Here is a 14957-nt window from a genome sequence, read left to right as displayed (position 1 = left end):
ATGAGTATATCAGATACTAATTATAATAATGATTAAATCTTTTTTCAATGGATTTAACACTTCTATCACTTGTAATAGCGTAGAACAGACTCTGTCAAGACTAATTAATAGTGTAAAATAACTGAACTAATATTAATTGATAATTGCAACTCCTTAACAACAGTATAGCAATTAACTTCACAATTATCCTATAAATAAATAATCTATAAACATAAGAACTGCCTAGTAATAATACTAAAAAAAAAGCAATTATACTAAGAAAAGAGCTATATAAACAGAGTTTTTCCTGAACTTATCTTCTAGAAATCATCTTAGTACTTTATCTAAATAATTTATATAACTAATAATTAAATACTTGTTTCATCTGTGCTTAGATTGAAACTATGATATCACTCTATAAAGAATTATATCAAAGAACCTCATCATCTGCTTCTATTAAATGACTTTGACTTTCACTATATATATGAGTCTATGAATTATTATAATAAAAATAATATCATTCTCTTCTATCTTATTTTACATATGAATCATCTATTACAGCCTTTGAATAAAAAGATTTTTCAAATATTTATATATTATTATTTATTGATAATTAAAGAAGTAATAAAATATAATTATAAGAAATTTATAAAAGTTGAATTTTTTCATATTATCATTTTTATACAAAGTATGATATTTAGAATTTATACAATCAATAGAGAATAAAAAGTAACAGATTTAATTTTATTTAATTTATTTATTATTTTTAATAAATTATATGAGTTTATTTATATTTATTTTTATAGACTTTTTGATTAAATATATTCCTTCAATTATATATCAATTTAACTGATATAAATGCAAATTGATAATTATAAAAAATATTAAAAAATATAAATATATTTAAATTGAGCTATAGAAGCTCTATAAAAGTAGTATTTTGATAATTAATATAGTGACTCTTCTGCAGAATAAGCTCTTAAAAACTACTACAATCATTGTAGCTTATGAATATCATTAATAAGTATTCTGAAGAATAATATATAAGAAAGAAATCATATTCACATCTAATATATGCAAGATGATAGTCATTCATCAAAAGCTTGATAATTAAAAAGCATTAGAGAAGTTGTATCTGAAATGAAGGAAAGTTATAATAAAACTTAAATAATATTATAGAGATAAAAATATTAATATCAAAGTTATTAAATTTACTAGAAAAAGTCATAAATAGATTATCTACTGTATAATCAAGTTATATTTAATGAATTTTGTTATATTCATTGATAAATTAATTGAATATTCTGGATAAAAAAATATTTTATGTTAAGGTGATGGTTCATATTAAGGTGACAGATCCTCATATATAAGAATCTAACTAGAGATTGATTATGAAATCAATTACTAGAGCTCAGTTAGTTAATGTAATTCCATACTGAATTGACTACCATACTGAGTTAGTCAGCAAATTCACTGTATCTCAACTAAGTAGTTTTTAATTCAAATTATCTCAACATAATAAAGCTCAATTAAATTAAATTAAATTATACTTGATTGAGAGTATCTTAGTCTTGTATGCTTAAGCATTCCACAATTGCTACATCTTCATAGTGCTCATATATATACTGCAGGCTCAGTAGCTAAAGGCTTGGAGGATTAAATAACTAGCTGTTCAACAAACTCTGTAGGCTCTATAGGGCCTACTAGAAGACTTTGAACTTCTTCACTAGTTAAACCTTCTACTTCCTGCTCAATTTAGCGCTTAGATCTCTTGCGCTTTTGCTTCTCTATCTCATTGATATTGAATATATTCTGATATTGCTTTTTTATAATTGTAGCACTGACTATCCTATATTCACAGGCTTTGATAATTTAGTCAAAACCTTCCACAAAGCCTTGAGGCTAATCCTTTACTAAGTTTTTAATCTTATTATCTGCCAGTGTAATTGCTGGAGATTACTAAGTGTTTAAAGCACTCAGGATATAGTTGAATTGCTAAAGCTACTATATGAGGAGGTAGAGGTCCATAGTTGAATATCCAGCTGCTGAAGGATATAGTCAGGCTGAAAGAGCATTATTCCAGTTGCTTTGAAGTTATGTTGAATAATCTGAGGTTTGAAAGCTGCAGTACATACTGCAAGATATGTATCTAGAAAATCTGCCTTCTGAATGACATTAAATCTAAGCTATATTCACTCCTGAACTAGATCTCCATACACTCACTTTAAAATTGAAAAAACACTCACATCTAGTAGCTGCAGAATATAAGAGGAATGAAGTAGCATGCAAAGACATATTATAGCATTATTCTTGCAGATTTGATCAAATTCTGAAGTAAAGTGACTGCTATGTCTATCCAGGATAAAAAGGATAGATCTGCCAACTCTGCAAGGATCTGCTGCTGGAATAAACATCTGTTGAAGCCATTTCAGACCTATTTCATCAGTAGTTTAGCCATTTAGACTGACATCTAGCCTCCAGTCTTCTGGAAAGCCTTCAAACCAATCTTCCAACAAGCCCTGGCCTTTGAGAATGAGATAGAGAGGTAGAGCTCATCCTGATGTGTTAATTAATTTAATTACAGTCATCTATTCATAGTTTCCAGGCTATAGGAGCTTTGCTCTACCATAGTGCTTACTACTAGTAATAATCTTAATAGTGGCACAGAGCCCCATAGCAAAGCCAGTCTCATCAAAGTTGTACATATCCTCTAGCATAATCCCATGCTCAGCAATTGTATCTTTTAAGATCTTAAATCAATCCTTTATAACCTGCTGATCTTTACACTTGGCCTGGTCATGATTATAGCATCTGGAATAGTGGCTTCAGAGCTCCATACAACATTTAATCAGCCTTGAAATCCAGTTCTTACTGACCTGAGGGGGGGAGGTAGTGAAAACAGTGGAATTCTATAAGATAAGAAGATAATTAGCAATATCTTCAACAAATGCCAGCTGGGGGGGGAATTCTTATTTAGCTTTGTCCAGCACTCATTCAACTAGGCTATCCTCTTCAGCAGCAGATAATTTGTGAGAGTTTGCATGTAAATTCACCCGTGAGGGCTGGTGCTTGAGGTGATCTTGAAGAGTAGACCTAGGCACATTAAATAGCTTTACAGCTTCATGAATTGAGAGCTTTTCATCATTTTGAATAGATTTTATCATGAGTTCAATCCTCCCCTCTTGCTCAACTGAATTTGAAGAGTTTTTCTTGCATTTTGATGGCATAATTGCGTGTTGAATTGAATGAGCAGTTAAATTAATAGGTGGAGAAATTTGGTGGCTGACTCAGTGTGGTGGCCGACTCAGTGTGGAATTACGTTAGTTAATATACTAGCTTAAATAATTGAATTAAATCACTTTATAAAGTTTTATTTAAAAATATTTAACTTTATTTTTTTTAATATAAATTATTAAATAGTTATAAAAGTCTATTAAATACATTTAAAAATACTTTATTTAACCAGCTTTAAAATCATAAGATTTTAAATTAATAAAATAATTATATATTAAAAGTTAATAAGATAATTTCAGTAACTATAAACTATGAAATATTTTAAAATATGAAAATCTTAGCTTTAACTTTAAATAAAATTTTAAAAAGTTTAATTTTTTTAAAATAATTTACTATATAATTTAATTAACTATTTCTTTTAAAATATTTATATTAATACATAAGATATTCAGATATATAGTACTTTTTAAAATATTAATTCATTCACATCAAGAGAATTCTCATCTAACTGACTTTGAAATATACATTTGATTTGACAAGGAATCAATCACAGAATTATCAACATTGAGTTTGATAATTGCTTTCAATTTCCAGGTGAGAAATCGAGAGATATCACTCCTATTTGTCAAAGATGGAGAATCATTTCTTCGCAGCATATGACACAAGTGAAGGTAGATGCACCAAATGTAAGAGGATTCAATTCATTCAATCAGAGCTGCAGCTCAGTCATCTGCATAGCTTGATGCTACATCGGTCTTTGGAGATCAGCACTGTGATCAATGGAGGCATTCACTGAAGGCAAACACTCCAAGGGGAGGTTCATAATTCATGTAATAGTCATCAGACAGAGTGACTGTCTTGCTTCTCACAGACATACAGGTTCGACTTCTCATATCTGTTAGGCACTCAGGCCTAGCATGTGGAATGAAGGCACTGGGCCTTATTCGAGGGGTGATTATCCTAATGAATTCGCAATGTAATGCTCGTGCTACTGAATATGATCCGAACACTCCCTCTATATTAAGGACGAATTTGTTAGGGAAGGACGAACGAAAGAAGGAGAATTCATAAGAAGGATTTTGTGTGAGAGTCGGGCCGGAAGAATACCAGTTATACATGTACACATAAATGCACATTTATATACATACATACATATATATATATATATATATTTAAGTTGCAAAACTACTTGATTAACATTATATGCAATTTTCAGAGGTACTAACAAAGATATAATATGAAATAGTTAATCATTACTTCAGTTGTAAAAAGGTAATATCAAAATGTAGATATTGATATTTTTAAAAAAAAGAAGTAATAAATATACAACATTCATCTATCTCACAATAACAACTATGAGTCTCTCAGAGGTGTAATAACCGTAATACTATTGAACATACAGGATTAAGATGTTCTAATTCTAGCATAGTTTAACTTTTAATGAAATATTTTTTGTTGTTATTGATCGTAAGAGTTAAATGAATATCTACTCTATATATAATATTTGGTAATTCGTTCGGTTAGGTGATCCGCTCAGTTGGGAATTCCGTTTGCCCAATCTCTCAGCCATAACATCTTTTGACTCCCGACAACCAAATGACAACGACAACGACAACGACAACGACAACGACATCGACATCGACAACAACGACGCCGTAGTCCTTCTCCACAACCTCTAATTCTGACAGCCTGATCTGAAGCCGCTGGGAGTACCGGTTTGCTCTTGTCTGCAGCTTCAACTCATCCACTATTTACTTCCTGTTAGACTGTTCCACCCGTCTCCTTTTCCCGTCTCCGTTCCCCGTCTCCGTTCGTTCCCGTTTAAACATCCTCATTTTACCGGTCGATTAATCCCGTCAGCCATCTACATTTGCTATTCGAATAAATGGCTTGTTTGATTCCAAGGTTGTCCCGGACATCTCTAAAACAGATGTCTCTTTAGCCATCCAGCAGCTGCGTGCCATCATGTTGGACAGAGTTTCCCGGACATTTTCTTTATCTCAACCCTTACCGCACTCCGCGATGATCCTGACTTTTACTTAAACCCTTCCACGTCGTGCCTTCAGTTCCCTGCCTCTCAAAGGGCCTTGCGGGCACCGCGATGCTATTTCTAGCTACTGAAAATGGCTGAAAATCCGTTTATTTCTTTGACTCCGGCTATCCGCCTCCGTCCTTCGTCTGGTTTAAGAACACCTTCCCGATCTCCACCTCGGTGTCCATCCCGTTCCCGTTCCCGCTCTCCAGACCGAAACCTGTCATCTTTTATCTGTGCTTCAGACCCATTGCTTGCCAATCTTTCACCGGAATCTACTCTAACTGCATTATCAGCAACAGATGTCGTGCGGACAACAGGAAAGACCGCTCAGGGGATTCTCTCCAAAGCCATTGCCGATGCTTCGACCGCTGAGCGTTCTTTAGCAGTTCGAGCTGCTGTGGCCGGACAGAATTTGAAACAATGGTATACAGAAGTACTGTCTTGGGAGTGGCCTCAGAAACGTGACGCGTCCCTGGGAAAAGGGTTTGTCTCCTCAAAGAGGGAGGATGCATGTACTGATGGTCAATGGGACACATCCTTGGGATGCCTTCCAGCAGCTGTTGTAGAACAGCACGAGTACAGGATTGATGAGATAAAGGCAGATATGGAAATGTTAGATGTCGAGGAACTGAAAGAACACGTCCTGAATGCCCACATCCCCTCCCGCTCCAGACCATCCTCTTCGAATAGCACGTTGTCCACAAACATGCACACTCTCAGCTATGTGCAACTCAGCGATTTCACTGCAGTAATAACGGCTACCATCCTTCAAGCACTCCCTTATCTTTCAAAGTTGAACGCCCTCCTCAATATATGGGAGATTCGCCTCGCCGTGCTACATCAAATCCCCGAGCTACTGGCTGGCCTTGGGAGCACAAAGAGGGCCATTGATGGCGCACTGGACCGATTGGGAACAGGTCTGCTGCCCGAAATAGACGACCCCTTTTTTTCCAAAACATTTTTCGACTCCGCTCGCCACAAGTTGAAAAATATGGTATTAATTGTGGGTAGTAAAATGGATCGCATCCTAGATTCTCTAGAAGGCCAAGACGATGCTCTCCCCGATGCCTGGATCGATGAAATGGAAGCCATCGAAGCTGGTTTTGCGACTTGGGCATTTGAAGCAGAGAAGATGGCAGTCGAAAATGACTTCGGACGGTCAAGCACCCCTCTGCTTGAATCATTCATGCAGTCAAGTGAGATCGAAAAACCGGACGAAGCAGGTTGTGGACCTTCAACCCAAAACACAGAGTCTCTACAGTTTCAGAAATGTCGAGAAGAAATGGAGGATAGCTCACGGATAGTGAGCGACCTTCCCGGAACCAATGTCAAACCCGAGCCTCCCAAAACACCCTCTCGGAGCGATCTAGATTTGAACGACGTGCTCACTCCAGCATCAATAAATATTTCGCTGTCACAGCCTCCACCAATACCTCGCATTAAGGAGCAAGATAAAGACAAACCCAAAATCAGTGTTCAGGAGTCACCCAAGGAAGCTAAAACCGAGGGGGAGCCGAATTCCCTGCCCAGTAACTCCGACACTTCAACTCTACCTTCTTCCCCTCTTTCTTGTACCCCTGAGACCTCTTCTATTCATGAAGAAATCACTTCTCCACCATCTTCTACTGGCCCTGATCCCTTGACAAGTCGGCAGACTCCTTCTATCGATGACCCCCAAGATCCATCTGGCCAATCGCATGGAAAGCAGGCGACTAACGTACTTCCCGGGGCCAGTGCTTCAATTACGTCTGAAAAACCTAGTTCGAACCATGAGGAGTCCCCTGTGCCCCAAGAAAATAGCAACACTAACCCTCCGGGAAATAACTCACCTGGAACAACCATTAATGACGGTATTTCCTTGCCTGGTTCTTCTCCGCTGGCTGTGCCCAGTCGCCCTGCGTCTCCGCAATCACCACTCCGCAGTACTACTTCTCCCCACCTGGCCATCCCTTGCAGCGCAATTAATCGATCCACCCCGTCTTCGCCCACGACGGCTGATATTAGTCCTCACGGATTCATCAAAAGCAAACAGGACACCCTAAAACTGGACACCGGATCTCACCGTCGCGATTCCACTATCTCCATTGCCTCAACTGCTGGGTCAGGTTTCTCTTATGGATCTAATCCTGAGATTCGGGATGCTCAAGTAGCCACGTCCCATGGTAGCCCTATCGTGGTTGAATCTCCTGGCGGCTTTCTCACTAATGGGTCTAAGTCTCCCGGAACCCATGGGCACAATATAAATACCGTTGCGTGCGTGAAAAAACCCAAGTCAAGTGACCACTTGGCTTCTGCTTCCCGTTCTACTCTGTACCGGACTATGAGTTTACCTCTGGAGCGGTTCATGGATGGAGATTCCCAAGTTACTTATGGCACGGATGATCTTAAAGAACAGCCGCAATCGTCAGAATTCCGGCAGGCGTCTTCTGCAGCAATTGAAGTTTTACCAAAAGCCGAACTCCGGAGTATCGTGGTCTCGAATAGGCTTAGCATTGGACCTGCCAATGGGCAGAAATCGATGCCAAACCTCCGCCGTACAGTATCTAGTCTGGGTCTCTCGTCTTTACACCGACTCAGCACTAGATCTCTACGCCTTAGCCCAAATTATCCCTGGGGTTCACGTGTATCTACCTCCTCAGAATCCCTTCCATCTACTGCTGAGGAACCTTCTCCATCAATTAGTGTTACGGACAGCAAAGTTAATGCTATTAAATATCCAACCACCCCCACTCCGCCACCGAGTCTCCCACGTAGATCCAGCAAGCGACTTTCTAAGCTTCTTAGTCCAGTAGCTTCCCTTTCTTCACAAAAGCAGAAGAAGATCATAGCCCCTCTTCACAGTGCTCCTCTTTCAAAATCCATTTCTGCCAATTCATCAACTGCACCTTCTATTACCACCCCAAGATCACCGGAAGATCACCTAGAGGAAAAGATCAGTTCCATCCTTACAACAATTCCCGCCCGAATCCATTTAGCATCAACGCCAGAGAGCACCAAAAGCAACCAAAGCACCCCTCGTGCGTCTGACTGTTCGTACTCGAATTCTCCAAAACGGGATTTTTTGCAGTCACAATCCCCCGCATTGAGTCGTAGCAACACCCCTACCCCTTCACTCACCCTCACACCAGCATTCGGCCGCTCGAGACGACCCCACACACATAATGACGATGACTCTGCTGTCAGACTCTACCATCTCCACCGCGGAGGGAAGACAGCACCTGTCAAACTCTTTGTGCGTTCAGTCGGTGAAGACGGAGAACGGGTCATGGTACGAGTTGGTGGTGGATGGGCCGATCTCGGAGAATACCTTCGAGAGTACGCGCTCCATCACGGCCGGCGAGATGTTTCAGACGGAAAGTTCGAGGTCCGTGGCATCCCCACTCACAACACATCACCCAACCACTCATTACACGGCAAACATGCTGCTCCAACCTCGAACACCAGCCCGTCAACCCCCATATCCCGTCCCGGTTCTGCATTCGACATCCGCCCCACCTCACTGAATGTCCGTAAATCCCGTCGATCCATGGCAACCCCGTCAGGGCTCCCAACCTTAACAACAGCCAACATCGAAAAAGCCTCCCAAGGATCCAACAGTGGCAGTGGCGGCAGCCACTTTTCCTTCCTATCGTCTGCTCGCCGCAGACTCTCCACCTCCTCCAACGCATCCATGAGCCTTGCTTCAGGTTATGGTGGCGACGGGTCCCACGTCTCTACCCCATTAGGACTCGCAGGCCCAAAGCCGAAGTCCAGACAAGTATCAATTAGCCCCGAGAACGAGGCGTGGGTCGAAGACGTCATCGGACGCGCTCGACGAACCTCAGCGACATTGAGGCCCGAACGCTCTTATGGGAATCTCAGACGCTTCCGACCTGCTGTTTCGCAGGTGGATGTTGTGGGCGACCTGGTTGAAGGGGGCCATAGGAGGGTTAGTAATACAGGGGATGATGGCGGTGGGAATAAACGAGTGTATCTTCGCGGGTTAGGTAAAGGGAGGGAATGAGGACTTCTCTTAAGGTGATCCAGAAGAATCTCGTTTTTTTTTTTTTTCTTTCTTTGGGCTTTAATGAAAATTTTTTTGGAACTTAAGGTGTAGGAGTGCAACTACGGATGAATGGTTGGTATTGGTTTTGCTCTCGTAAAGACTACTTGACCAATTGATTAGGTGATGGTATGTTCATTCGGACGATAATTCCCTTCCGAGTATCCGTACTCCTTTCTCCTTCTTCCTTTTTCCTTCTCCCTTTTCCTTTTATTTTTTAATTTTCCTATACCACTGTGCTTGCTTCTCAAGGTTTCACTTTTTGTTCCGATCTTTACTTCTTTTTTTACTTTCTGTTCACACTCTCATTTTCTTCTCGCCCTCAATTACGTTTTACATTTTACCCTGCTCCCTTAACTCATGCACAATCCGGCGTTTTCGATATTTTTGCAATGGAAGCATTAAAGACAGCCTTACTTAGTTCATTCGTCCTTGGTTTCTCGTTTCCTCATTTTTATACACTCGCGGGTTAGAAGTATTAAAAGTTTTATTCGAAATTATCCAGTGCATCACATCGTTTGTTTCGCGTTGTCCTTAACGGGAGAACGAGGGATGAAGACCTGCAACAAATTCATTCAATCATTTCATCGCATTGGCAATCCTGATTAGCATCATCGTCAACTTATGACTGAGGTATTGCGTAATCAAGGAAAAAAGAACAAACACCGATCTGCAAGTACAGAAGCCTTACAGATGAAAAATACTGATAGCAGAAAATTAAGATACATAGAATATGATGGTAATTCAGCATTGCGGGACCGGTAGATCGGAAGGAGGAAAAGGTCATGCTAGGAAGTGAGAGGATGTATGAAGAGGGTCACGAGGGGTGATTCAAACGGTAACAGGGACACGAAATAAACAATTATGCTTGCATCGGTGAACACATGTTGGCATATATAAGGGTGTGGAATGGTATCGAGTATGGGAATAATAGGGATGATTTACAGAAGTTGTTATGAAGCTCAAGAACGCAATCATAAGTACTGCGTTCGGGTCGAGGGGGACAAGGGGGAGGGCTGCAGCATCTTAGGTAGACGGGGTATTCGATGTAATGACCACAAATAACGAGAGCAAGGATTGAAATTAATTCCGCCTCGTGCCCCCGCCATGCTCTCTGACCTGTTCTGGATCTAAAACTTCTACCTTCTTGCTCATCAGTCCGCGAAGCTCAGGGGTGATTATCCGTTCCACATCAACTCTTTGGCTGTTAAGGGGTGAGGTTGCGGCGCTGCGGTGGCGGTCCCGGGAGGTGCTTTGGCTAGTGTTCCCTGGTGAGGGCGACTGGGATTGCGATGGGGACTGGATTGTGTTGTAAGGTGATGTAACTATTCGTCGGCGAACGGGTGGAGTGGGAAAATGGTTCTTCTTGTCAATGGCCTCGACTTTCTTCTCGAATCGGTGGAACAGGGCTTCTGCCCTGGAGAGAATGGGGATTAACTCCATAGTGTTGGAAAGGTCGTTGACTATATTGCGAAGTTTGTTAGCAACGTGATATGATTGGTGTTGAAGAGAGTGTGACTGAAGGCAGAAACAAAGTGTTCGTACGTACTGTACTTCAAAATCTCGTCGAAATGCTTGAGATGGTTCATGATCACATCTCGATGCTTTTCGAGAATCGCTAATGCGATGAATAGATGGAAGCTACTTGACAGGTAATCCGTCCAAAGGGCTTCCCACAACCTTAGAACATCCACCCATTCAAACTCTCGTTTGTACCAAACAAGCAACATGCGGAAGAAAAAGAAGAAGTTGATGCTGTCTGCCGATTGAAGATGGAGGTAGAGTTGGGGGTCCATTAATTGAACGAGTTGATCTAGAGTGAGCAATTGTGACCGCATCCCTGATTGATCTCGTAGAAAATTCCGTTCCTGCACAAACCATGGCGTTAATAAAATGTGATAGCAGGTGAAGAGGATTTACAGGAAAGCTAGTGATGTACCATTCGGTCCATATACCCAACAAATGCCCAGAAAGCGACCGCGTCGTCCTGCATTACGGCATAGACTGGGGCTAGAAGGTCACTCATTCCTTGAACATATCCAAGGTCGTGGTTATACTCATTATATGTAAGGAGCAAGTCTTTCATCTGCTCCATGTGGACGTTGGTGCCGGTCTCTGCAAATGGAGAATCCGGGTCGGGGTGAGGAATGTCTTCCCCTGCAAACAACGGGATAGTACGATCTGTGCGATGAACATCCTTTTCTGCATGACGAACGGCCAGAAATGTTTCATGTCAGTGTGACAAAGATAATACAATATGGATACTATACACAGAATGGAATATAACAAACCTATTCGAGCTTTCTGCTCCTTCCACCATTCAAGGTCCTCCGCGGAGGAGACTCCTTCTATCAATCTCTCCCACCACGCTCCTTTCAGGCGTACATATTCATCCCGTTTTTGAATTAATTATGGCTTTGCGATCATCAGCATTACTCTCCCAGGAGTACACTCCCAGAAGGAACAGCCAAGCCTCTTTCCGAACGCCATCGTTCGGATTAAGGCCTCCATGGAAAATCCTCTCCTTAGCCTCGTCTGGCGTAATCTGTAAATGTCCAGTCGTAGGGTCAAACCAACCATTCCACTCTTCCATGGTTACTGGTTTTCGTTTATCTGCAAGAGAAAGGTTTGCTGCTTCCATATTTAAGATTTCGAATTCACCGACTGAGCTCTCTTCCATTTCCATCATGTCCCTTGCTGTCCAAATTCGCTGATTTCGCTCATGTTCGCTCTGCTCAGAGATCCCCATTGCCCACCGTGCCAGATACAGCCTAGCACTATCAAACTCTTCTTGTAAAGTCATGATCTCGGGGTTTCTCATGAGACGTCTAACCTGAGGTGGAACTTTTGGATTATCTGCAATATCTTGTGCAGTCCTTCTGGTGAATGTGGTAATCTTGCTGAGCTGCTCTAGGACCTTCCACCGTGTTTCTTTCAGCACTCGAGTGAAAGGATCCATGCCGCCATCTCTCTGGTTTCCGCCTTGTCCGTTCTGCGAAGGTTGTGATTTATGGACAGTCAAGGGATGGCCGAAGGACAACTTATCTTCCTCCGACGGATTGATAAGAAACGCGCTGGGATCTGCACCAGATCTCTCAACTGTTACGTATCTTTTTAGCCATCTTAGAACCTCATCACCACCCCAAAACATATTTCCATCTTCACCAAAAGGATCAAAACTCTCCCTTGTCCTTTTCTTCTTCTGCAAAATGGTTGATTCACATTCCGTGTCATGGAAGAACAGAGCTGGAAAACTGTCACCGGCTTTTGTATTTATAACCAAGCTACCAAACCACCAACCCAAACTTGGCGGGCGAACTATTATCGAGTATATTTGGCTTAGAGGAACTGCAAACGCATATAGGCCGATGGAACCAGGAGCAGAAGTTGTAGTGGGAAGCGGTGGTACCAGATACGACTGGAGAGGAGGAGAGCTACTATTGGACAAATCGACTTTTACGTAGGTGCTATATGCATCTCCCAGAGAAGACTCTGGAACCCAAGCAAGCAGGTATGAAGATGCGTCGGCCCTGGGCCTATGAGAGGAAGAATCGGAATGATCGTGTTCATCACGAGAAACGGGCTTTTGTTGTATGAGAGCGATAAAACCAGGTATATTATCTTTCGATGAAGGTGTAGGGTGCACATAGACCTAAATTCAGAGCCCATGTTAGTTCGATTTTATCCCATATCAGAGCTTAGCCCCCCAACTTAACACAGGGCCAATTGGATTTCATCAGACAAACGGGTTAGGTATTCATACCTTGCTTTTGGAGAATAGCAGCTTTACTCCTTTACCCGTACTGGTGTGCGTAATTGTGTTATATTCGCCCTCCTCGTCGTCGCTCACATCGTAGAAGGAAGCTGTAGGGGATGCTGGGGGAGTCAGGCGGGCGGATGACCCCGCCATATTGCAAGGTTGGATATACCCTAGAAATAGACAGGATTAGAAATGGTGAACTATTCAGTTCAACCGAATAGGCTAGGTATTCGATCTCAGTGGTGATATGCCATTAGAACATGAGCAAATGTGACGATGGTTTATTCAAACGGTTAGAACAGCCGATCGGATATCGCAGATGCCTGGATGATTTCTGGCACTGACGTAAGTATTAGGGCTGGGCTAGTCCATATTGGGATGTGGCGCGCAACGATGAATTCTCACGTGATATCAATCTATCGAAGGTTTGTCTTCCTGAGGAAGTTCATCCACAGATCAATCCCGTGGATTGTAATGAAAGGTTCCGAAGGGGATATGTTCATGAGAATTGGAAATGCGATAGGAGGACATTTCCAATCCTGTGGAAAACTCCAATTAACTAGGTGAGTTTTCACTCTCTAAACTTGATCATGGTTGATGCTCACAAAACCGTGAACCTGCGTGGTTGATAGACATTCTCAAAGACTACGCTCTGCTAGGCAAATTGTCAGAAACGTTTGAATATCAGGTATGTAAAGTAGACATCATTCAATAACAATCAATAACCTATAACTGATGTTCAAATCGGTGAGGCGGGGTTTGACCTCTAGAGAGACCGACTCTTTCCAACATCCAATGGGTTGTGTGGAAGAAACTGCCCACCGTCTCAGGGCTTGAAAGTTATCGTGCATGCTTGATCATTTTCATTAGCAAAATTCACGAAGAACTGCAGTTATGGACGTTTCATTGCTCCTTGCTATATATAAGACGTAGCACCTGCAAACGAGAGCGTTTGTTTCTGTGGGAAGGGAAGATATACTCTCTTGTACAACAGTTATAGAGGCATCTCAAGGAGATCACGGAGTTTTATCACTGAGGATTGAGAATGCTTATCATGGTGGCCTGCCTTATATTGGAGTCCGGTTGCCCCCATGGAGCAGACAGGCTACACAGGAGAAGGCTGTCAACACTTCAAGTCAGCGCTGAGCACACCTCGGAGTGCTACCATTGAGGCAGAGTATTCTCTCCCCTGTGAGTCGTGATGCGAAAGATATAACCGCGATACCCCCAATCTGAAGATGATGGATGACTTCTCGAAGACATTTCTCTACCCTTATGAATGCCAAAACCTTTTCAACCGAATTCGGCACCTGAAATCCTCCCTGGGACTTACTAAATGCCTTCTGCACACACCTTCTGCCGCAAGAAGCCCTTGCGGGAATTAGCAAGTCAAATAGATGGAGACATGGAATCATTTTGTTCTACCTACATGAACCAACTTAGCAGATGAAATTTGAGATTTGAACCCGGGTTGTTTCAACATTTCTTAAGTTACTAATCCCTACAGCCCCCTATTTTGGGGTCATATCCGTCGTCTCGACACTTCATTTTCCCATCCAGCAGTTACTAACGCTTTTAGTTTCGCTTTCCTCTGCGGTCCCTATCCTCCCAATCACACTACCTGACGAGCAACCCTGAGATGTTAAAAAAATTCGACTTGATTGGGGCTAAAAATATCCTGAATGGTGGAAGTGAAGGAAACTTGCCAACAAATCATACGGCCAGATATAGCTTCAAGTATAGCCCGTTCTGGAGAAATGAATAACGCAGTTTATTGCCCACATTGGACCTAAAACTGGTAATGGGCAGCTGTTATGACCTTCAATTTTGTCCCGCGACTGAGCTTCTCCACCTAGCGGAGATCTCTGGTCACGCATTTCAACCATCGAGTAGAAAAGTTTGCATTT

The 14957-nt window shown here is 41.7% G+C and overlaps 2 protein-coding genes across 2 annotated transcripts; one reads left to right on the top strand and one right to left on the bottom strand.

The window, feature by feature from the left end:
• Window positions 1–5336: 5336 nt before the first annotated feature.
• PAAG_04587 (GAS2 domain-containing protein) lies at window positions 5337–9251 on the top strand (the record flags this gene model as incomplete). Its single annotated transcript, XM_002793631.1, has 1 exon — window positions 5337–9251. The coding sequence occupies one exon, from the start codon at window positions 5337–5339 to the stop codon at window positions 9249–9251; it is 3915 nt and encodes a 1304-aa protein (XP_002793677.1).
• Window positions 9252–10373: 1122 nt separating this feature from the next.
• On the bottom strand, window positions 10374–13200 carry PAAG_04586 (GTPase-activating protein GYP7; the record flags this gene model as incomplete). Its single annotated transcript, XM_015845309.1, has 6 exons — window positions 10374–10753; window positions 10840–11158; window positions 11230–11492; window positions 11582–11662; window positions 11727–12942; window positions 13054–13200. 6 exons carry the CDS (start codon window positions 13198–13200, stop codon window positions 10374–10376), a joined length of 2406 nt encoding a protein of 801 aa, XP_015699535.1.
• Between the last annotated feature and the right edge of the window lie 1757 nt (window positions 13201–14957).

Source organism: Paracoccidioides lutzii (assembly GCF_000150705.2).
Source record: "Paracoccidioides lutzii Pb01 unplaced genomic scaffold supercont2.11, whole genome shotgun sequence".
NCBI lineage: Eukaryota > Fungi > Ascomycota > Eurotiomycetes > Onygenales > Ajellomycetaceae > Paracoccidioides > Paracoccidioides lutzii.
The sequence above is the reverse complement of the archived record's forward strand: the minus strand, read 5'-3'. Positions and strand labels throughout refer to the sequence as shown.